Source organism: Oenanthe melanoleuca, chromosome 3 (assembly GCF_029582105.1).
Source record: "Oenanthe melanoleuca isolate GR-GAL-2019-014 chromosome 3, OMel1.0, whole genome shotgun sequence".
Lineage (NCBI taxonomy): Eukaryota > Metazoa > Chordata > Aves > Passeriformes > Muscicapidae > Oenanthe > Oenanthe melanoleuca.
In genome coordinates, this window is record NC_079336.1 from 51,061,668 (window position 1) to 51,086,871 (window position 25,204).

The 25,204-nt window shown below is 36.0% G+C and overlaps 1 protein-coding gene across 3 annotated transcripts in view; it reads right to left on the minus strand.

Moving 5' to 3' along the window:
• PTPRK (protein tyrosine phosphatase receptor type K) overlaps positions 1 to 25,204 on the minus strand; it is a 371,462-nt gene that overhangs the window by 196,888 nt on the left and 149,370 nt on the right. For all 3 annotated transcript variants that reach the window (XM_056487252.1, XM_056487251.1, XM_056487253.1), the window contains exons 4-5: positions 5,240 to 5,321; positions 3,298 to 3,413 (exon numbers count right to left, since the gene is read on the minus strand). In XM_056487252.1, the coding sequence (XP_056343227.1) occupies positions 3,298 to 3,413; positions 5,240 to 5,321 (198 nt within the window). The remainder of the gene's footprint in view (positions 1 to 3,297; positions 3,414 to 5,239; positions 5,322 to 25,204) is intronic.

Consider the following 25,204-nt stretch of genomic DNA (forward strand, 5'->3'; position numbering starts at 1 on the left):
ACAGACATTCACAGAAAATGGTGTTGAAAATACTGCCATTACAGCAGCAAACACACAGGAAACAGTGTGTTGAAATGCTGTGCCTATTTTTGTCCATTTTTATTTTTAGGCACATAAAGTTTGTGCATTTAATTATATATACACACTGGGGAAAACATAAGCATGGAAATGTACTTGCAGATAGAACATCTAGTATATGATCAGGGCCCAATAACTAAAACAAAATTGAAGTTTACATAGGTCTACAAGGAGACACGCTACCATAATCCCCACTTTTATATCATGTGGTTACAGTCTTTCCCTCTTCCCTGCTTCTAATCAAATATCTCAATCTTTTTCCACCTGTTGGCATTATTTACATGGGTAATTTAGACATAAATCAAGATGGAGAAATAGACACACAAAAAACCCTGAAAAGCAAAAGACTAAGCAAACAAATTAAAAGAAAACAAAAAAAAAAGCAAAAAACAGAAAAAACACAAACCAACAAACAAAACAGAAACAAAAAACCCACAACAATAAAAACAGTCCTCCTCAAATCCCCTCCCCCAACAACAAAAATCTGATTGGAGTCAAAATCTTTTTCAGTCAGATCACTTTTCTGAACTGACTTACTGGAGAGCTGCAAAAGCTCCAGATCAGTGCAGAGAGGGATCAGGAGGGTGCAGCTGAGAGCGGGGCAGCTCAGACCAAGCCCAGCTGAAGCAGCCATGGCACTGCAGGGCTTTGAACACAGAGCAGGGTGGCTGTTATTTTCTTCCACGTGCTGCTGAATTTACTTTAATTCTTCTCAAAACAGAAGATTGCAAGAGCCAGAGAACACTGGTAGAATCTTCAACAGCATCTCTGACTGCAGATATTTACTACTTCAATGCAAGCAAGTGAAATCTTAAGATCTCCCCAGATGTAAAAAAGCCTGATGTCCCAGATTGCTCCTCGAACTTTTCCTTATCAAAGAATGTGTTTTAATAGCAAGTTCTTTGCTGGTTTTTTTTTTTCTTTTTCTTTCCTTCTCAAGGAAATAGGCTTTCTCTTTCAATAATGACATAACCAAAAGCTATTTTCTCTAAAACTATGTGCTTGGCAAGTGTCTTCTTCCTCACCACCGTCCACTTATTTTTCATTTTTGCACTTTTTCTCTTTTTTTTTTTTGCAATGGCCTTTCTTGTTATGAGAAAAATACATTCCTGGAATGTTTCAGCTTAAGGCTCTCAAAAACAATTACTTAGGCATTTGATTTGATCTGCCAGTTCTTCCTTTCAGGCTATTCGGGCTTTATGAGTCTTGAGTTTGGTCAAAGGTTAGAGTGAACCTTTTCCAAGTTACACTCCAGTGTTTGATGAGGCCCATACATATCCATGCCAGTTTTTAAGATAAGGAGTAAATCACTATTAGCTATGCAGAACAGCAGTAACTTTGAGTGCAATCTAAGGAAAATTATCCACATAGGGAAGGTTGCTGATTCACACTTATATTGGTGAATATTGGTGAAAATTCAGTACTGTTTACAGGAGAACAAGAGAGAGAACAGAAGCTCAAGTAGCAAGGTATCTTCAAGAGTATCAGGGCACTTCACAAGCCCAGGCAAGCAGAGTTATAACCCCTAAAGTACTACATCTATCACACTGTGAGAAATTATCACATCTGTGATCCACATGCACGCACAGACAAAAATAAACTACCCATGAAGCATATGGAGGGACAAAACATATGTTTTCTGAGTTGATCTGGCTGTTAGCTGGGCTTCTCAGGGGAGTGAAAGTTAGAAGGGATAATCTGTCAGAGTTACCTGCCTCCAAGGACTGAGTGATAGGGAAGATTTCCAGCTGGCTGTCTCCACTGGGTCTTTCTGACCCACAATCAACTGGAAGTGGTGCTTCACAGGTTTGCTGGAATGCTGCTCGTGATATTGTCTTGCTTTGGATACAGCAAAACCCAGGCCAGTTTCATTTTTTGTGCTTTGTGTGCTCTGTTTGGCAAGTCTCAGAAATCAAGCTGCTTTTTCTGAATGAATGCATTACATGTTTACTCAATTTAAACAAATTGCTGCTCAAAGACATGGAGTACAAATCATTCCTACTGCTGTGATACCTTTTCACTAAATGCAATGCATTTATTGCTTGTGCTCCTTCTTAATGTTGCAGCATATTTGTATGTAATAAAAATACATTTTGCATATAAGATTTTTAATCATCTTTTAAAAAAAATCTCCTTAAAATTACAAGCTTATGACATGCCTATATGCAGCAGTAAGCCAAGATTCATCAGCTGCACAAAAATCAGACCGAAATAACTGATTACAGTTCACTTAAAAAAACCCCACATATTTTAAAGTTCTGACTATAGATAACTTAAAAGCATGTTTCCCAAAAATCACATATTTTTTTTTTCTGAAAATAAACAGAAATACACATTATAAAAAAAAAAATAAAGTTCTAGAGGACATATTTAGAAACCATTCTAAAAAAATGTTGGTGCTAAAGAATGCACATAAGTTGCATGTGTACCACTAAAATGATTTTTTAAATCCTTTTTAAGTGGTAAAATTTAATTTTTTTAAGAGCAACTGGAAACTTTGCCATCATTCCACTCAGCCAGTGATCTTAAATGTAGGTACCCCATCACCGTAATACAGAGGAGACTGGGTATTTTGGAGGGATGATGGTGTTCATTTCTTTTTTTTTTCTTCTTTCATACTAAGAAGGGTTATTTATATTCTGGTTATAGTCCTCTCTTAAATTCTGACATACACACTATTCACAATTACACACAGGTAAAAGCTAAAGTTCCTCCTAATATGGAGAGGAAGAAAAAGGATTGTAGCAGTTCTTTTAGGCTGTTGCAATCAATATGCTACTGAGTAAAAGTGATACACACACAGAATTACAGCCACATCCCTCCAGCCACCTGTTTGGACAGATGATTCACGAGATTAAAAAAAATCCTGAAAATTCATGACAGCTGTGTTACATCTGTGTATTACTAGATCCCAATTGTCAATTATCTGCACTTAATAATATTACATTTTGATACAGAGGAATTGAGTTACAATGAGAGAAAGGACACAAATGTCTTTAGGGCCAAACTTATCCCAGCACCAACACCAGTTCTTATTTTTAACCCAAGCTTTACAACATTACAAAACTGATTACAAGTTTCTCCATTGAACAAACATAAAATTTCATTTAAACTACATATTTTACATGCAGAAGAATAAAAGGCTTTGAATTTTAAACATTTCATCTCCAGAAAGCAGCTTGTCCTCTAGCAAAATAGACTTGCATGAGTTAGCCTTACCTGGAGCCATAACTTGTTATTCACTGCATCTCTCCCTGTAGCAATGCACTGAAATGTAGCATTCTGCCCTGCATTGACCTCTACATCCCCCAGCCTCAAAAAATGTGGAGATTTATCTGTAGAGGGGGAAAACAAAAATTACAAATAAAAGTCATTACAAGAAAATAAAGGTGACAGAAACATTATTGTCTCCCTCAATCTCTATATTTTAACAATTTTTGGCTAAAAAAGGAATAGAAGAGAGAAAATTATTTGTCTCATCTATGTTTGAGGGGTGGTTTCAGTCCTCCCTTCTCCCCTGATGATTCCACTAACTTTATGTTATATATGTGTTATAATAAAGTTTTCTTAAAATAGAAGCCAAAAGAAGGAGATCAGATGCCAAGATGTCAGCAGCGCTTGACAAGAATTACCCCAAAGACTTTTGACTGTATGAAATCCATAACACTGAGAAAAACCCAATTAGTAGTGCATTACTCAAGCAAATATATACTGCTCATGTTATGTTTGCAATGCAACTCCGAGCTCTTGATTTGGAAAACAAAATCATTTGTGGCATTGAATATAGCATTTCAGGAGCTGATAAATTTATTTCCCACACTGAGAAAGGCTGTAGGAAATCTCAGTGGCACAACCACCTGAAGGATTTACTAGACCTAGAAAAGCCAACAGAAATGTTGGAGGAATGGGCACATTACACAGCTCACCCTCCCTTTTCTCCAGAAATACTAAAGAAAACAGAAGCTGAACTGTTCTTTCTTTGTGCTTATTGAAAAACATGACGCACAGGAAAAACATTAAATTGGAACAAACAGGGTTTAAACATCAGTAACAAAAAAGAGCTTGTCTGAATACCATAACATACTGATAATGTGCTGAGATGACTGTACCCAAGTGCCTTTTGTTTTGGCACTTCAAAACAAAACACAAAGAACAAAATAAATATGAAAGCCAGATACTGAATCCAGAGTTTTGCTGAGTACAGACATCAGATAGCTGGGCTGGTTGAAATATTGGAAAAGTAACTCAATCAATACTGTGTAAGTTTGGTAGCTTTGGAGAGCTAAAGTTTTAAAAGGTGTGGGGTAGAAGAAAACAAAATGTGAGGTTGCCATTGGAACTTTATTATTTGGTATCATTTTGCAAAGCTGGAGCAGGATATTGTTATGTTCTGGTCATTTCAGAAAGCAATTACATTATCAGCCATGTGGTACATTAGAATGAAATCATATTTTAGAAAAGTCATGTCTAAGGGAAGATGAGAAGAGTTAAACAGAAATAAATTGCCAAAAAATTTTAATAAAAAGTGCCAGAACCACACAATAACAATTTCTTCCTCACAACCTTTTATTAATAGAATATTCTCATTGTCACAACTTGTGTTTGCATGCGTGCAATTATTCCCCAGGATTAGCAGGGAATGGCAAACATAAATGCCTGAAGTCTGTCCACAAAAAATAAACAAAATGCAGTCCCTCAGTAGTTCAATAGACAGAAGCCCTTTCTTTTCTTTATTCTTTTTTTTAATCTATTTTGTCTGTTTAGAAAAAAAAAAAACAGAGAGAGAGAGAAAAAAAGAAAAGAGGTATAAAATCTGATAAACCTCCTACAAGCATCTGCCAATTCAGTTTTCTTTAATCAGTGAGTATACACATTAACATTAAAACCCATTTTGATTATGCACACCAACTGCACATGACTAAAAAGACACTCAAGAAAGCCCATTTTTTTATCCCTGTATAATTTACTCCTGGCAGAAAAAAGATTTCACCCAGGTAAAAATCACTATTGCAATCACATTTCTTCCTGGAAGCTGCAACAAAAATACTATTGAAAGAACAAAGAATATCAGTGATCAAGTGATGAAAACTGAGCAGTCCACTGCAATATCAAATATGTCCTGAAAAGACAGAGAAAAATGTAACTCTTAATCATTTCTTACCACAAGGGTAACTCAGGACCTGGATGTCATCAATGGCAATGTAGCCATTTCTTCCAGCTGAGACTTCAGCTTCAAATATTACCTGTCAAAATAAAAGAAAAAATGTTTACAACACTCATTTCTACAGAATTCCCCCGGTGGCAAGCGTGTAGATATAAGACACATTGCCTTTTTCATTTAGTTGAAGTTCCTACAAGGTTTGACAACTGAATGGAATATTTATTACTCAGTGTGGTGCAGTTCCATACTATTCATATACATGGCTTGCTTTGGATTTGCTGCTCACAGCACACCAGAAAAAAAGCATGTTTAACTGCATACTGCTTTATCTCAGCTAAATGTGCAAACCTGATGAACATGATGCAATTCTGAAAAAATGCCATTACTTTCAGAGAAGTTAGGCATCACAGCACACAAGTGATCAACCAATTTTAACAAAACTTGTATTTTTCCTGGAGGTCACAATATAGTCTCCTGTAACCTTCTGCAGCACAGTTGCACAGGAAAACACAGAAATAGTGCAGCATTCTCCAGTGGCAACAAAAAGAACAGCTGTAGTATGAGATTTATGCAGTAGTCATTAACTTCATTCTTCCTTCTTTCAAGGCAATGAGAAAATTCCTATGCATGATGGAAAAGAAGAGACTTCACATCCAGTGTCTTGTCCCACCCCAAATGGGCAGTTAACAACAAAGAATTGCTTGGTGGTGTTTGTTCAGGGAGTTCCTGAAATTGTGCTTTGACTGTAGAAGGAGGATGCCTGTGGGGAATGTATATTTTGATGCACTGGACTACAATCCTTCTTCCACTTTATCCAAACATTCTTGCTAAAACTACACTTCTAGCCAATTTTTTTCTTTTTTTTGCCTTCTAATTTTGTTTGCACCCAAATGGAATTTAGTTACAAAACCCACTTCATTCTCTGCCTCTTCCTCTTGCCTTGGCCAACAACAGCATGATGGAAATTAATTTAGTGTCCTGGAGTCTTATTTTCACAGTCCATTGACAATTCTGACCACAGCACTGTTTGACAATGTCTGCACACTCTTCAGGCATTTTCAGAGAGTTGGCATTTGTTCCCAGAAATAAAAATCAATATAAATATATTTAATTATTTAATAATTTGGATTATCATATTTTTAATTTATATGGTTGCATGGTATGGAACGCAATTCAGAAATAAATATTATATTTGAAGTCCTTCTGACAGACTGGTTTCTTCTATAACATACACAAACTCTGAAAGCACATTGTTTCTCAAAGTCTAGTTAAGAAATTTGAGCACTAGTGCTAGGAACTGAACTATATTTGCACCTCACTCTAACTGGTTTGTTATGAATTCACTCAGAAATAACTTAGATCCAGTTCTCAGGAAAGCTCTGCCTATATAAGTGTGTCCTTCTGTGTGTTGATACCTTCTTACACTGGGAGTCAGAGGAGAGAAAGCTACCTTTCTTGGAATACTGCTGGGAATTAATTTACTACTTTTTCTTTATACCTCTTCCAGATTAATTCTAGTAATCTCCACCCAGCAGGAATCGGAAGTTATCAAAAAAGGAGAAATCCACAGAAAATAGAAAGATAAAGACATAGAGATCCATGAGAAGAAAAAAATAACAACAAAAAACCTACAAAACACGGAGAAACATGGAAAGGCAAGAAGTCTATGAAAAATTATAAGAGACGAGGTTTACAAGGTAAGCAGAAGAAAAATACAGTGATTAAAAGGACAGAAAATATTTTGTATTCATAATTTGTATAAATACAATTATTAAACATTCATAACTACAGACACAATGTAACAAAAAGTGCAGCTCACTTAAAAAATTGTTATCAGGCTTTAATTTGATAACATCTGTTCCCATTCAAAATAGGAAATGGAAAAAGGGAATTGCATACAAAGGTGAAAAGAGCAGTTCAAAATGCTGACAAGTCAGACAAGAACCTGAGGTGGTTCTTTTCCTCAAATACACAAACTACTTGAGAAAAAAGAGACTGCTGAACCATTGCTTTCACCAGAGGAGGCTTATCCTAATAAGACACAAGTATTTGGGAGTGAATCCTGTGCTTCATCTGCACTGCTGCTCAGTTTACAGTCCTAGAAAGAATGGCTTCGACACTTTCATTTTAGCTGAAAAATAATTCAAATTATCACTCTAGCCAGAAAACATTAGTTGTCTGTGCAACCATAAATGTCCTTCCACTTATTACAATTTAATTGCATGCCCATATAGTGCACTTCTGAGAGATGCTCACTTTCTTTAATGGAGAGGAGAGGGAGAGGGAGAGGGGAGAGAAACTATTTCCAGGGGATGAATTGGGCTGACACAGAGCAGGGCTATGGAGACAACTATCCTGTCTCATTTGTACCAGAGCTGACACAATGAATGAGAAGGGAGGGGCTAAGAATTTCAGGTAATTCAAATGCTACTCGAGGGAATCAGACTTGATCCCAGAATTTTCTACACAGTTCCCAGATGATACACAAATAGTCATTTACTTCTCCAAATAAAATTGCATATCCTTGTGTATGAAATACCTACATTCAGATACAAATGAAGATCCAGTGACAGAGCTCACTGAACCTGATGCACTCCTACATATTTAGCCATTCCTAATGTATTTCTTGTCCATATACTGGGTCATTTTCTCCCTAAAACCATGCAAGCTTTCAGTGGACACTGTAATTTGGAAAAATCCATGGGCTTACTATTGACAGCACTAAGAGATGCTTCCATTTGTAGGGTTTATACCAGACATCCTTTAATGACCCAAATCAGTGACAAATTGATCCCAGTCAGCCTTTTATACAATTCACAACTTTGTAAACCACTACTATACATCCCAAATGTAAATGTAATTTTGTCTCAAATTTAAAGAGCCCCAGATTGTCCAGACAATCTCATCCAAAAGCTGTTCCCTTTTCTTTGATTAGGCTCATCCTTCTCTCTAAAGCTCTTTCTAACAGCATTATATTCTTTGAAGATAACGAGAGCAGAGCTGGCACACAGTAATCAAAATATGGGTGAGTCATAATTTATTCAACAGCTTCATACCATTACCTAATTTATACTGAACTTCTTTAACCATTCTTAACACTTCATTTCCTTTTTTTGTCCATCACTGGGATCTATGCTGATGTTTTTATGAACCCCACGATTTTGCTGCAGAGCAGCAACAGCAAGCTTCAACTGAGTCCATCATTCTGTGTGTGAAATTCAGATTTTATGGAGTGTGCATTTTCTTATATCTCATTATCAAGACTAAAATGTGCCTGTCATTTTATTTTGCAATTGCTCACAGTTGGTGAGTCCTTCTGCAGGACCTCATAATTACATACTGCCCTTGCAATTCCAATGTAGCTTTTACCTACAAACTTCTGCACTATTTTTTGCAGTGTTTTTTGGCACCCACTCTGGTCCCACATGAACATGATGACACAATTCTGTATCTAAGGAAGTATCTCACAGAATGGCAGCTTAGCTTCACTATAAGTTTGTGCACAGGGATGTTTGGAAATCTAACTAGATTCTGTCAATCACATCACTCTTGCCTATATACCTGTCAACCTGTAAAGGGTTCCAAGCTGAAAATTAGGTGTATGATGAGAAGAATAAAATTTTTAAAAAAATTTGAAAGGCTGTTTTTGTTTAGGCACTGGAAAATAACACATACCTTTTTGTATTCCAGCTTTAAAATCCAGAAGATGAAAATCACTATTTATCTAATATTATTCCAGAAATAAACATTTTGACCAATTAAAATACTCAACGGTGTTTGAATGCAATAGAAAAAGTAGAAATTATTACAGCAGAGACTCCTACATGCATTTAGTTGCTGAAGTTTAATGCTTAAGAAATACTTAAATTTACCCATTGCTTCACAGCCCTAACAAATGCATCCTGTAATCATCACAAATGCTAAGCCTGCACTTGCAGGAATGCAAGATATGTACTTCTTAAGGACTGGTGTCACTGAATTTTTAACTCTTTCCAGGATCCAAAACTTGGCATCATCACCATCAGCTCATTTGAGCCACTGACCAAAATAAGCACTCCCAAAGCACACCTACTCAATCAAGTACAAAATGTAGCCAGGAAAGAAAGAAAACAGCTCTGTAGCCCAAAGTCTACCCTTCAGAACGCAATCCTTCCTAGGTTTTGTAAAAAACATTTTCTTGTAAGCAATGCACTCCCAGCAAGAATGGTGTTTTCAGCACTCCCTGATCCTTTCTCCACTTGACTAGTTCTGACCAGTCATGGTAGCAAAGGAGGCACAACCTCCCAGTTTTGACAGCAGTCTTGACACATCATCATATATAGAAAGTAGTGCCTCAGTTTGATAAAAGTGAGCATTAAAAGGTTTAATTACAACAGAAATGTAGTGTTTCACTGACAATATTTCCTGCTAGGCTCTAATACATATAATTAGAGAGAGGTGAAGAAGAATTGGAGATGAAAAATATAAAAAAGTTTTTAAAAGGAAAAATTCAGATACTGTAATCTCCTTAAAGCCTTCAACCTACAACATATGTTTTGTTCAGGCATAGTGGAAAGGTGTACTAGAGAGCTGTTTTCAGACAGAAGCTATCTTGTAAACCACAGTAAAACCACAGTACAGCACACACACAAAAAAAAAACCCAAAAAATAACCCACAACAAAAACACTGAAACACAATCTACAAAAAAACCCCCAACCCACTGAAACAAACAAAAAAACCCCAAACAAACTTTAAACCAAAAGAAGCAGTGAAATTATATTGACTAACTTCACCAGATGTGTTATACCAACCTCATCAGATATAAAACTTCATTCTTCCATGAGAATATAAAAAAAAAATTAAAGTTTTTTTTTTTCTACTTCATACACAACTCTCATTAATTTTCAGTTTTTTAACAGCAGAGTACTTGCAGTAGAATAGATAAAGGTTAAACAGCATATAGAAGAAAGTTTGTTTTGCAGTAAAATGATTCTCTGCAGATGAAATGTCATGCAGAGCAAGACCAATTATATATAAAACAGTAACAAATCCTATTCACTGACAAGTTCTAGCCCTATTCAATGCTTTCACAGTGTTAAAGGCATTTTAAAACACTGAATCATAGGTTTTAATTACCAAGAAACTAAAAATAAATATAAACATGAAAACAGTGTCACATTACAAAATAAACACTTAATGGAAACTAGCTGAAAGGGACAGCTAAAGAAATTTTATCTATGACATAAAAATTTTGTTGACATAATAAAAAGCATTTCCCTTGTGAAAGTTACAGACAATTTTGCTGAACTAATTTAGAAATCAAGAAAACATAACTAATTCCAGTTGAATCCTCAAGTAATGCTGCCAGGCAGCCTTTGTAGCTGACATGACCCAAGAGAACTTCAGCACAGCAAATCAAACACTTGGGTGAAAAACTTTGGAATCTCAAGTCCACCAGGCCAGCAAACACCCTACTACTACTTTTTTCCTCAATAATACATCTCCTGACATTGAAAACCAAAGGAATTAAGGTTATCTTCTCAGTGGTATCCAGCTGAGCTGATCACCTCAGATTCTTTGACCATCTCAGAGTCACCTACAAGGAGCATTCAGAATGACATTCAGAACTCCTCTCATCCCTAAAGTTACATTTAAGCTTCACTTGACATAGGGAAATCTGTACTCCAAGATTCACCTCAGCTCTCTGGGGAAGAATCACACACAAAGAACATGCCTTCAAAGGGTCCTAAAGGGTGACCTTCTAGACAATTTATTACTGCTAAGTGACCTAGCTACCTATTCAATCCCTGAGGGAAAAATAAAAAAATCAAACAAAAAGCAAAGCTACACAAGTGTAAAATCATCTCTGTTCATGAAAGCAAGAACTGTAGGTTAGGCTTTGTTGAGCAAATAATTTCAAACATCATAAGAGCCAATAATAGCATTTTACCTCCACAAACAAGATACATGTTCCAGCAAAACAGATAATTAATATGAAGCATAATAAACCTTTGAAAGGACCTGTATGACATTTTCCTGATGGCAAGAAAAGCTAGAAATTAGACTCAGTGACCCTGGAAAGGACTCTGTTGGTAATGAACACCAGAAAAAAAAAAAGAAAAATCACATCTCTGCACTTATCTTTGCTTACTTCTCTAAAGTTGCTCATGCCAAATGTTTCCAGACTCCTGCCTAGAAAGTGTCTGGATGAAGCACCACACATGGATGAGTTACAGCTGCTCTGGCTTTGAAGCAGTAGTAGATTACCATGTGGGAATACATACAGATTTGTAAAAATCCACCCTACTTCTTGACTGACTGAAGAACTTGAAGAAAAAACATCTCTACATAGCCCATAAACACCAGATCTTCAATGAACCAAAAACATTTAAGGGTGAAAGCTCTTAAATTATTTAATTTTAAAATAACAATGTACAAAGGCATGACTCTTATATCATGGGCAGCAAAATATTGATAGCACTGTAAATCATGACATTTAAAGGCTAAAATTGGGAGAGTAATAGCAAGAGACAAGCTAAGAGTCCATATTAAATACTCAATGCTTTGCTTATTTTTGCAATAGACTAAAACCTTAAGGAAACTCTTCCCAACACAGAAGCAGCCCTTTGGAGCATGGGTAGCTACCTGAAAAATGCAGCAATACAAGCCTGGCATAATGCCACTTCTCCAAACCTAGAGCAGAGGGTGGTACTTTTTGACTTTCAATAACCTTTGGGAATTCCCTATCATGTGAAAAAATTTTGAGCAGGAGCTGATAGCAGAGGTGTGACTTTCAAATTTGAACATTCTGATTTTCTGAAACTGTTGTCCAACAAAGTAGTTTTATTTTACTTGTATTAAACAGAAGGGCTTAAGTTCACTTTTGACTATCTTCCAGATACTTGCTATGGGTTGGATTGAATATAATCCTTTTCTCTTCAGAAAGTGTTAATTGAAAATTTTCATGTATGCATTTTACAATTTTTAATATTTACTAGATGTATTCTGCCAGAATGCTGGCTACCAACAAACACCTGCTTGTTTTAGATGATTCCTGCCTATGAATCATTTGTGGGATGATGGAAGCACTAATTGTATAAGCCACCTGGAAAGGTTTGCTATCCCCTTTCACTAATAACCTAGTAAAAATATGCTGTCATCCATCAACAAAGTTTTGAGCTATAAAAGGTTCTCCAGCAATCATTTTTAGCCACAGAGAAGCAAAGGCACATTCAAGAGACAATGTAATTACTTCCAACAGCCTTGCCCTGCCCTCAGCACTTGTAGGGTGAGCTCACAAGCTCGCTCCACTGCCAAATGCTGACATCTGAATAAGCAAGGGTTTTATAACCCAAAGCCCAAAATCTATTGTGCTAATTCCCATTTTCCATGTGAGAATCCAAGCCTAAATGATCATGCTGCCCTGGACTATGGAGCTGACTCACAGGAACTCCTAAATTATCTTGTATACTTTTTTCATACTTTCTTCCTCTTTTTTTTTCTCACCTCAAAGCTTTTCTGTGTTTTGGTTTAATGAACCAAAAGCTTAAGAGGGTAGTCATTACTGTCCTTTTAGTGATGATAGTTATCAGCAATAACTACAGTCCCAGAAAATCCATATATTTATCAAGGATAATCACAGGGTCCGAATTTACAGGTTAAACAATTGCATGGAAAAGGCAGTGCAAACGAGTTATCCAGAAGCACATTACAGCAAAGAAATCAAGTATAAAATGGCTTTTGTCACAGTGAAGCACTGGAATGCAAGCTAAACTCTGTTAACCATTAATTTATTGCTCCACAGTAGCTTTGTACAAATCAGTTTGACAGGCTGCACCTTTCCTTTAGTGTGAGCAGTGAAATTTCCACATTGGGTTAAGATAGAAGAACAACCCATGCCTAATAACTGATTCAACTCCTTTATTTTTAATTTCTACTACAAATGAAAGAAGTTAATTCCTCATGGTTGGTAAAGCAAGGTCTACCAAATTTGTATTTGTGAATGAAAAAGCAAAAGAACCAGGTGGTTCTCAAGAGCGTGATACATCAAAAATGAGACCCTGAAGAAGAAAGAGCTCTAAGATTTACTTTTGTCTTCATAAACTGATACACCTTAAAAAAAAATACAAAAAATACAGAATACATCTCCATGAACACACAATGGTACCCCATCTTTACACTCTAAAGTTTAACTTAGTAAAGTTAAAAAAAAAAAATAAAAAGCAAAACACAAAAACCATACAAACACACAAAACCAAAACATAAACACCAACCAAATAAAACAGAATCTTTCAAGGTATATTAATTGACATCCTTGTACATGTCATGTCTGGGGTGCACTCAGGACCAGGGTTTGGTGGTTTTGTCTTCACTTGGACTACCTAGAGCGCTACAAAGACCAAGACCTTGAAAAGGTCTCTAAATACCAGATATGCCAGGCCTCCAGATACTAAGATGCAATTTCAACAAGTCTTTCTGAAAATTATCTTCTTACTTCTGAAAACATTAGACCAGGAACATTGAAACCATTTAAACTGTCACTACTACTTGGTTATACATAATATCACACGCCTTGCTTAATGAAATCAGACAAGTCAGATTAATTCCCTAATTTCCTACTTAAAGCAGAAGCTTGCATTTGAGATTGTGAGGGTGAAATATTTATTTTCCAGGGTACTTCTACATCAGAAACAGGTAGCAAAGAAGATGAAGCAGCAAAAGTAATAGCTATGGAATCTATGATGATAAGAAAATAAACATCAGTCAGGAACAATACCAGATCTTGATTTCCCCACCACTGGCAGTGACCAATATATTAAATTAACTCAGAAGGAATTCTCCAGATATGTTTTTCTGGGATACTTTTAGAGCTTTCAGGCATTATATCATTAACAGTAAAATAATTAAATACAGAACCTTTGTAGTTTCTTCCATTTATTTGGAGAAGAAAGCTAAAGGTATTCAGCTTATATTCTCAGATTGCAGGAAGAGGCAGGAAAGAGTTACATACTATTAAGGACCTCAACAAATGAAACTGGATCACAGCAGAGAAGACAAGTTACTGACAAGTCAAGTCAGGCACATCATACAAAGATAAAAATTAACTAGACAGAGACTTGGGGGCACAGAACTTCCTCTGCCCCCTTAAAACCCTTAACTTCAATATATACACTAAAGTCTTATTAGTTGCTTTCCTTTCCACCTTCCCTCTATTATCAGTCTACAAAGACATCTGATACTTAAACTAGCCTTTGAACAAACAATCTAAACTGAAAAGTCAAACAAAGGAATGATGAATCCTAAATTCAAGAGAAAAGGGTCTCTCTGCTCTCAAGACAGATCCATTTTCATTTAAGTGCTAAAGATTAATACTAAGCAGACCTTCTTTGTTTCTCCTATAGGTGGACCACATAAGCTATTTCAACAATTTTGCCTACCAAATTAAGTAATATTTCAGTTCTCTGGTATTGCACATGAATGTATCATTTTTCTCCACAGAAAAAGGAAGGTAAAAATACTTGCCAAATGAATAGTCTCCTGAGAGAGAGACATAATCATAATCACATTCTTTGAACTTTTTCAGGATAATGCACCAACTTTTTTAATTGCTCAGAAAAATAGCTGAGAAACACCAAGCAATTACTATTCTTGAAACAGCTTAGGTGTTCTAATGAGCAGAGCAAACTTACCATAGCTTCTTTTAATTTGAAACACATATTTTTAACATGCCTATAAAATAATTTTCTAACAGATAGATTATTAAACGGCAGAAAAAGATTGCACAGATGAGTACTAACCTTTCACCTCATAAAATTACAATTTTTATCTACAATGAGCAGATAAGACAGAGGGACATCCTTACCAGTAACCTTCAGATAGGTCAAGATAAACTTAAAGCCCAAGACAAACATGTTTTAGAATCACTGCATTCAAGGTTCATTGTTAATTATTGTAAGCCATTGCAAGTTATTAAAGAATGTGCCACTGGCTATTAAAGGAAAGTAAAAACCTATATTTAAACTGCCTTTTTTCAATGAGGGGGCAGGGACACTATCCCACCAGTGGATCCAGTTGATATCTGTATCACAGCACTCTGCATTATGTTAAACACAGTGCTTTTCACTTACATGACATTTTATAAAAGATGACAAAGGCAATTCTTAAGTGAGAGTAAATTAGGGTTTGCAACTGGAATGAGGATTTCTCTCCTCACCAGATCCAGGCTTCTGTAGTCACAGGCAATTATCATCATGTTCAGTTCACAATGGTTTGCAAAACACCACAGGCCACAAGAAATTCCCAACATTAAAACACAGCTTTAACAACCACAGAGAAATAGCAGGCAAAAGCCAAGAGTACACTGCTCTACCACAAAAAATACTGAGAAGGCAGTGCCAGTATCTGTCACAAATTCTCTATAGTTCCCTACTGGAAAATCCATGTAGATTTAAATTAGGAAGTTCGCCATAGAATATACATTTACTTTATGCTCACATTTTAAATACCTGTGCAAGAATATTTATTTTCACAATTCTAAAGATGAGCTTCAAAAACTATTCCAAATAGATCTCCATGATAAAAGCTACAGGCCTTGATCTGTTTACACTACTTCTGGATACCAATTCTCAAAAATCTTTTAAATAAAACCACAAAAGCCTAAATGTAACACAAAACTCTCTCTCTCTGTGTATATATATATCACTTCCTAAGGAGATACTAGAGACCCTAGAGGAGAACAAGTTATCCACTTATAGCATATTAAAATATTTCTACATTTAGTAATTGATATAGAGAAATGTGCATGAATATGCTTACATTTGCCAATGCATACTTTGAATCTGGATGAAGTATTGATTATACACAATGAACAGGGCACTGTGTTTCAGCAAATATTAACTATGCTTATCCAAAGACTGCTGATAAACTGTCAGACTCACTATGCCATTTTTAGTCAGCAACATTTTCAGATATTCTGATCCACTGATCCACATAGTTACCAGATTCCTGTCTGTTTTCACTTGCCTGAAACAGACCCAGCTCTTTCCCATGTAACTTTTAGGTTCTCCTTCCCACATCTCCTGGCAGCCTTGAACTAATGATATGACTGCAATGTGTAATACCTGCACCTGACATAGAACACTTGTCTTAACTTATGGAAGCTCTTGTCTTAACTCTGTAAAAGAAACCCTCCCTTAACTCAAAGGTGACTTGTACAACACTACCAAAACAAACATGGAGATCCTAAAACAACTTCCAATGTTTTTGTTCAATGTCAGACTTTCCAACACCCTTCTTAGCAAATAATGCCAGGGGAAAATTAACATGTAACATTCCCCTTATGCAAACTTCATTTCTCCTCATTTCTCCTTTCCTCAACACAATGTTCCCTTCTACCAGACATTCCTTGACAGTTTTGTGTGCTCCAGACTCTCTCCTCATTTGCCACCTTGCATATCTTGCTCCCCTCGCTCTTCCCAGAATACACTCAATTTACACATGTGAAAATAAGGCTTCCTGCAACTACAGCTCCATCTTCCTTAATTCCCTGTCTCTCTTTTTAATGTTGGCATCTGCAAAAGAATAATTTCACTACTCCACTTCCTTGGTTGATCTTTCAAAGCAAAAATACCATCACCAAGATGCATCCCTCAATAAAGCTAAGATTCATTTCCCTCCTCATCTGACAAGCTGTTTTAGTGTCCTCTCTTCAAAAATTGAGTGAACTTAGCTTCCATAGCACAATTTTGTTTTAGGTCTTCTATTTAGATGACCTGAGAAAACCTGAGGTCTCTCTTGTTCCTGTAAGCACTGGGACTTCACAGGAGCTTTGCACTAAGCCCAAGTCTTATTCTCTGCTTCCTCATTGCAGATACCCTCGAACACTAGAAGAGTTATAAACCAAAATGTATTTCTATACTTTTGAAATACAAAGCTAAAATGGTGGGGAAACTTCTGGTGAGGTAAGCAACTTTTTTCCATCTAAGACAGTTGATTGAAAGTCCAGAGATTGGAAACACAAGGATCAAGGCATCACAAAGCAACAAAGACACCAAACAGCTGGCACTAATTCAAACTCAAACTGATTACTTTGTCACATGTGGTGTGATGGGCATGTCTGGTGGCACCCACTGTTGTCATGAAAACGGGTATCTCCCTCCCAAAGAGGGAGAAAACACACCTAATATCCCTAGATCAGACTACAGATAGTCCTAGATTTTATCTCACTTCCAAAACATCTTGTAAAACAAAAGTCAGTGCCTAAAGAATTTTGGAAATAAAATAGTCACAGATTTCACGGGTTATTTGTATTTTTCAGATTCTTCAGATTTTCTTCCAATAATCTGTCTCTAATCACTTTGGAAATTGGAGTACTATACTTTCTTTTGCTGCTGCTTCTCTAACACTTTCTCAGCTGATAGTACTTTTCTGTTTTGCCCCTTTCCATTTCATCCACAGATATAAATTGTGCTCTCACACACACACTTCACACTGTATATAAGAAAGGCAAGTTCTACTCTTGCTTGATATGAACAGACCATATGCCTGTAAAGGCAAAACTTAACATGACAGAGAAATATGTAAAAACAATTTGATAAACAGGATTTCACTTTGCTTCCAATACCTCAGCCATGCATTTCAGACCCTTTTTTCTTGCACTTTCAAGCCAGATATGCCAACCATGTCAGCCAAACCTCAGCCTGAGGTTTCAAGGCTTTCCATTACAACACCCCACCCAGCTCTTTGGATTCCAGAATTCCAAACAGATCTAATCTCCCCATAGCGTTCATACACCACCAACAATTATATTCTCTCCGGGGAGTGTGTCAGCTGGGTTCAGGCAATCCCAGTCCTGTCACTAACCAGAGTCTGAGATGTGCCAATTGCAGAAAGTTGATAAAGTCTCCATTATTGGAAATTAGGTACCAGAACATATTCACGTAAAAAACATGCTGCCTCCAGCACTGAACTTTCTCCTCCACTATCCTGGCCTGAAATGGCAACCATTAAATTTTGTGTTTAATTCCTCAGCCAGGTAAGTTATACTTTGGATAAAGATGCATAATAAATAACATGAAGAGTAGTCAAATACTTATAAAATATTAAATAAGAAGCGCTTGCGAGATTTAAGAAATTTGTGTGATTAGATCTTTTCTCATGGTGGTGTAATGCCCCAGAGAGCTTCACTTAATCAAGTGTCACCTGAAGCAGCAAGACTATTACTCCTGAAAAGCAAGCTGAAGCTGCAAACCCGAACAGTAGCTTTAACTCAATGCACATGTTTACTTTAGACCTCAACTCCTGACATTTGAGTACAGAAGCTCTACCCAGATTTAATTATTTTAAAACAAACACCACACAAAACCTATCCTTTCAAACCACACAAAACCCATCCTTTTTAATTTATTTCATAACATTTGCTAAATTTACTTTTGCACACCTTGCTTAAAGAGCCAGAGATTCAGTAACTTTTATGACTAGCTCCTTTATAGGCAGTAAAGAGAAAACATTTCACTAACTAACACACCAAAATACTACAAAATATTCAAAGATCACCTTTAATTTACCAGCATTTGCTGATAGCTACAATGACTGATATCCCAGCAACGGCTTCTCCTCTGTAATCAGAATGGGAAATAAACAGTGTACCTTGGCAAAGCAGACTTCCATTTCAATCAAGGCAAAAAGTGATAGGACAGGGCTATTCAAAGCATTTCTGTTACCCTCCCTTACAGTGATTACTGTTTAATAATGGCAGATATGACAAATTGAGTAATAGTCATTTTGTCCTTTGGCATATCTGGTTATCCTTGGTTTAAACTTAGTCAATCCTGTGCACAAAACCAAAGTCAGACATCACAATCCTGACAAAAGTAAGTGATGAATAAGGACAATACAAACCAAAGGAAAAAAAAAACTGTGTGATCCATCTCTGTGCTGTAAACAGGTCTCTGGATGTGGAAAAATTCAAGGTATTTGTAGAACAATAAATTTAGTGGATGTCAGAATATCTAGGGAACTCAGGGGCTATTCATCTTGTGCCTGAGAGATATGCAGAACAATCCCTTACTAACAGTCATGCTTTCTTTTCCTCCTTCATCTTATGCTATTTCACTGTAAGGTATTGAATGCCTCAAAGCTCACATCCAGGATGGACTTCTGAAGACAAAATGTTTTCATTGTGAGTAAGCAATTAATTATGGATGTGTTGGGGTATTAACACACACCTGCATGTGTGTTACACAGGGGTTTTTCCTCTTACTGTCTTAATTGCCACTCTCTCTAGCAACATAAAAGATTTCAAGACACTGTAAGTGAGCTTCAATAAAAACTTCTGTTTGCTGTAGAAATTTCACCTACACACCTTATAAAGGTCCAGAGTAGAAAAGGAAATGTACTATTACCATAACAATTAACTTGGAATAAAAGGAAACATGAACAGATGGTGTATAATATTCAAGCTGGTTTATTTATAGTTCAGACATTTAGACATGTCTGATTTCAACCTAGAAAAAACTTTAAATCTTCCATTCAAACTTTTGATGAGCACCAGAAGACTGAGGCACACGATTATTAACAAAAAATCATTAGTTTCCAGAGCTTTAAAGAACAATTCTATGAAATGCAAAGCCCAGAGATTCAGTAGCATTTCTCATTGTGTCTCAAATATTCTCCTGCTACTATTAGCAGTTAAAAAAATACAAAAATAGATAAGCTGGGCATTTGTTAAAAGGCAATTTTAGATAATTTTGAAAGAAATAACCAAACACATCTTTACCACTTGTGATAGTGGAATAGTCCTTAACTGAAATGGAAATTGATATGATATACAAAAAGAACTATTTTTTAATTATCATATGTTTCATTTCCAAGGGGGAAAATCCAGAAGTACCATTAAAGGGAATACTTTTGACACTGACACAGGGTGCTTACTTCCAATCATCTTCAGCAGATCCTTGCTTCTGTGTGATTAATTCACTGCAACACCTGATGCTTTTACCAGCTTACAGAGCTCTAACATAAACCATTACATCAACTACCACACCAAAACCAGCTCATTCATTCTGAAGATGCTCTTTGAGGCACTTCCTCCATGCTCTTATACATCCATACATCAAAAACTATAAATATTTACTGTGTAGTCTCAGTTGTTAAATTTTTATTTCGTTTCAAACTCTTCTTCTACCCAGTGCACAGTGGAGGAGCTAATCAAAGGATAAGACAGAAAGAAAAAAATCAGGGTTTGAGTTTGGTTGTTTGACTTTATGTTTTTTCCATTTTCCAGAAATGTTTTTACTAGGGGGAGGACAAAAAAAAAAAAAAAAAAAAAGATTAGATAAAAATTGTCACAGCAGCAAGAGTTCCTAAAATTTATGCAATGTGAAATTAAACTCACAGCAGTTAGCTGAAATTAATTTTTTTAGTGCACAAAGCTTCAAGAAAATGAAAATAATGAATGGACTATTATACCCTTAGAAATTTTCATCTCCTTCCTAAAAACTAACCAATGTATTTCAATAGCTACATGTGAGTAAGACTATTACTTAGATGTCACACAAGAGTAGCTAGACAAGCATGTGCTATACTTTTCTTGCTGTTTCTTGCCCTTTCTGCAAAGGATAAAGTATCTTTTGCTATCCTCTGAAAGGAGTTTCAAGGATGGAAATTTGATTCCTTTCATTTAAAGTGCTCCAACTTCATTCATGCAAAGCCATGAGGCTTCTATTCAAGGGTATTAATATATTTTTCAAAGAGATATCTGAAAGCTTCCTACATAAATATATCTTTATTTATGAGATAGTAGTGTAAAAATAAAGTCAGAAGTTAAGTGTGTCCCACAGCTGGCAGCACAAGTCTGGAACAGACATAAAGCAAAAGTAAATTAATAGAATCACAGAACCATTTAGGATTGAAAAAATCTTGAGATTATCAACTCCAACCATTCTTTATTGACATGCTTATCTGAAAATACCTGTTAATGTCCTTTTAATTCAGTCGTGCAGGAGCTTGTAGATAAAAGTTAAGTATCTGAGCTAAGAAAAAAAAGCCTGCTTCTTAACTACTATACACTATTTTCTCCCTGGGAGGTGGAAAAGTCTTTTAACTCATCTCATTTTGAGGTTGTCCCTGCCCGTAAAGCATATGCTTGCTTTGATCCAACCAGCAAGACCAATTTACCTGAAAGCCACTTTTCAAAAATACATGTGGCTAAATACTCCACTGAAACAAAAGGTCTTCAGTGTTTACTAGGACAAATTTGACCAATTCAATAACTGACTTCAGCAAATCCGTCAATTACATACTTCTCTAAGAACAAAGCACTTAATTAACTTCTAAAACACAAAATAAAGTACACGTGAAACAAAAAGCCCTGTTCACACAGTATTTCTGAGCAGCAGGCAAGCATTTCTTGGCTATTTCCCTGTGCTGTTAATAGAAGCCTCTTGCTAAGCATAAAAATTTTGTCCAACTACAGCAAAGAAACTGAAACCACGTTTTTCCTTTCTCTTACACTGCCTGTTGACACGACACAAATATGGTGGTCATGTTCTCCCCCTCTTCCTCAGTGTTCTACAGTCACTTATCCAGCAGCTCCATTTACAATCAAACCTCAGGATCCTTTGCCCTTGTCTGGGATAAATTTGCAACCACCACTGCTCTGTTTTCTAGTCCTACCTTCTGGAACTACACAGTTTTGTACACATAGGGCTTTTCTACCTGTTCTGATTTTGCATCTGTTTTCCATGCTTAGATACAACAAATGTGACAATGCTTCCTAAGAGAGGTCTGAAATCTGGCTGTCTCAGCAGGACAGGAAGCAGTTTGCCAGGCTAAGGTTTGAAAATGCAGCATTGTGCACTGCTGCTAGATGTGGCAGGACTTGCTAAAGGAACAGGTCTGCTGCTTTGCCCACAGACACAGGAAATGCACATGACCTGTACTAGGAAACATGAATCTTATTGTATTCATGGACCATGAAGCCTTATTGAAAGTACATAATTATTCTTGAAAACAATGGGTATTTTTATCATAAATTAATTCAAAATGCCCATATCTAAGAGAGCAATTCTTTTTCCTGGTAACATTCACCTGTAAGTGATCTACTCTTTTAGCAGTGCTATAAATACTTATGAGTATTAACAACTACATTATCAGTTAAGTGACTGACATCTGTTCAGTTTCTGGTTTTGGTCTTGCTGTTTTCTTTAAAGCATAGTTCATAATCTGTCTGGCATACCACCCACCTAGAATTATTTCTCCTTACCCTAAAAAGGTTCAATGTGTATGCTTCAGCACATACTGAAAACAAACAAACAAATATTTATTTTACTGGCATATAAGACTGCTCACATTTCTGAAATGCTTCTTTTGACTCACTGTCATTTACATTACATAATTTTCCTTTGTATATAAGCTGCTTGCTGCTATAAAAATGTGCTAGCTATGAATCAATAAAATATAAATCTATTTTATCCAAATCAAAGAGATATCATATGTCAATGACTACAAATAGTACTGTCTAGCAGTTTTGTTTTCAGCCCACCCATGAAGATCACGCATAGCTTATACTCTGAAACCTCCTATGGTGATCAATTCAAACTTTTGCTTTTTAGAAGTCAACAAGTGCTTTGCACCTCTTTTTCAAATTTTTCATTCCATACATAAAAAGGAGTTTCGCCTTCATTATATTCCTCCTGACTGACTGTATTTCAATCCATCTTGCCAGTGAGGAACTCATTCATTCCTTTTTCCTCAAAGGCTCAGAGTCTTTCCTTTGAAACTAAGAGTAGCTGTTTTTGCCCAGGAGTCAAGAGTTGGCTCTTGGTTTTGCAGGACAAGTTATGCTTGTGAAATACATACCAGTGATGTGCTCTATCCATAGAGGCAGTATGGTGTGCAAAGTGCAGACAGGAAAATTAATAAAGACAAATATACCAATGTTAGCAAGATTGGCACCACTGGTGCTTAAATACTCATTTTTTCCCTGCATCCAGTCAGACTGTTGCCTCTATTTGCCGTGCATCCATCAGAAGAATTTAGCTCTGTCTTCTCTTCAACATCTTGTAGATTTCCAAGAAGTAGATTCAAGGTCAACACTAGGAACTTAGATAGTTTTATCTATTTGGCTTGCAGCTTGCTTTTCCACATTCTTTTGAAAAATAGGTTGCATATCTATATCCTTATGCAGATACACACATAATTCATGAATGCCAGTCAGAGAAAGCAGAGGATAGCATCACAATATGATTCTACCCACACAAAAAAAGGAAACCTGTTATCCAGAGGCTTCTGATTATTAGGAGATCTCAAGCTCTAAAAATTCTTTAATGCCATGTGCCATTTTAAGCAGCAGTTCAGTGATTTCCATCTCCTAGCTAATGAGATATATGTTTCCATAGCCAGAAAATGCTGTCAACAAGGACAGTGAGAAAGACGATGGTAAGTATACATTTTTTTTCCTTCTTGGAAATAATTACTTATAGGACATTAAATAATAAGAACTTCCATTTTATTGTTTGTCCTTTCAGGATAAAAGATGGTTAAAATGAAAGACGAGAAACTACAGCCCTCAAGAAGTCACCTTCTTTAATATACTGAAGAAAACATCAGGAAGAGAGGGTGACAGCAGCATGGACAGCATTTCATATCCAAAGAATCCTTTAGATTAGAACTTATTCTGAAGTATATGAAAGTTGAATAGGTTGAGTGTTGACAACTTTGCCTTTCTTCTAAATGGCTTGAAGTCAAAAATGTACACTAAACTATCGCAATTTGTACCATTTTGCTACCTATGGCATAGGTCTCTCTGGCCTCTGTAAGAATGCCAGAAATTTACACAAGGTATCCTATTATGCTCTCACCAAAGCAGAAGCTCCAAAATTATTGTGCCTTTTACTTCACCTAAAATATAATTTTTGCTGTCAAAGTGTGAATTCCAAAATTAAGTCTAACTATAAAACTGCTCTTCGTACTTTGACCAACTTTACAGATTTACAAAATATATTAATCAATTGTTGTTAAAGTTATCAAATATAAAACAGACAGAAAAAAATCAAATTATTCTGCATTATATAATACTACACCAGAAAGTACTTACAGGAGTATTTACCTAATGTAAATACATTTATGTTACCATAAATGCCAAGAAAATATCCTTTTCTCCACTTGTTGTGAAATACATGTGATGAATGCACATATTCATTATATTTCCTACTCTTAAAGGTTTTTCTCCTATCCTCAAAGTTTAGGGCTTGTTTTTCTTTTTCGAAGTGCCTTTTTCTTTTATTTAACTACAGATAACCTGGCTGTATGGCAGGCACTATTTCAGAACAGTCAAAAATTGATACTATTAGAACTAATCCCAAACCACCTTCTGCTTTACTCTTTTTGTATTAATTCTCTCTTTGAAACTCTTATTGTTCTATTTTTCTTTATGATTACCTTTTTGAGCAACGATATTCCACAATCTCTCCAACAGCTCTTTCCTCCTGGCAAGTTTCTTTGCCATCACCCATGATTATCATGCAATACTAATTCATAGCTGGAATTTCTCCTCAAACACATCATTATTCTGTAATATTTCTAGCATTAAATTGATTCGGTCTTGTGAATATCCCTTCTGCATCCTTTCAAAGGCAATTTTAGCTTTGACTATTCAAAACAATTTTGAATTATTTGGAAAAAATTCTCTTTACCATCAATTTTTTAATTCATTTGTGAGGATGCTGAAGTGCACAGCTTCCAGAAGACTTCTTTTTGAAATTACAGTATTGGGTTTTCCTTCACCTTCCCAATCTATGACCACAAATTTTACTTCTACCCCTAAATTCTTTTTTTTATAAGCAAATTAACTGCAAGTTGTCTTTCTAATATATATTTTCACAAGAAAATGTAGGCCTTGAAAAGAACCTTTTGTCAAAACATCAATAGAATCATCCTTACACAATTGTCCTCACATAATTCTTTTCCATTAACTAAGATCTAAG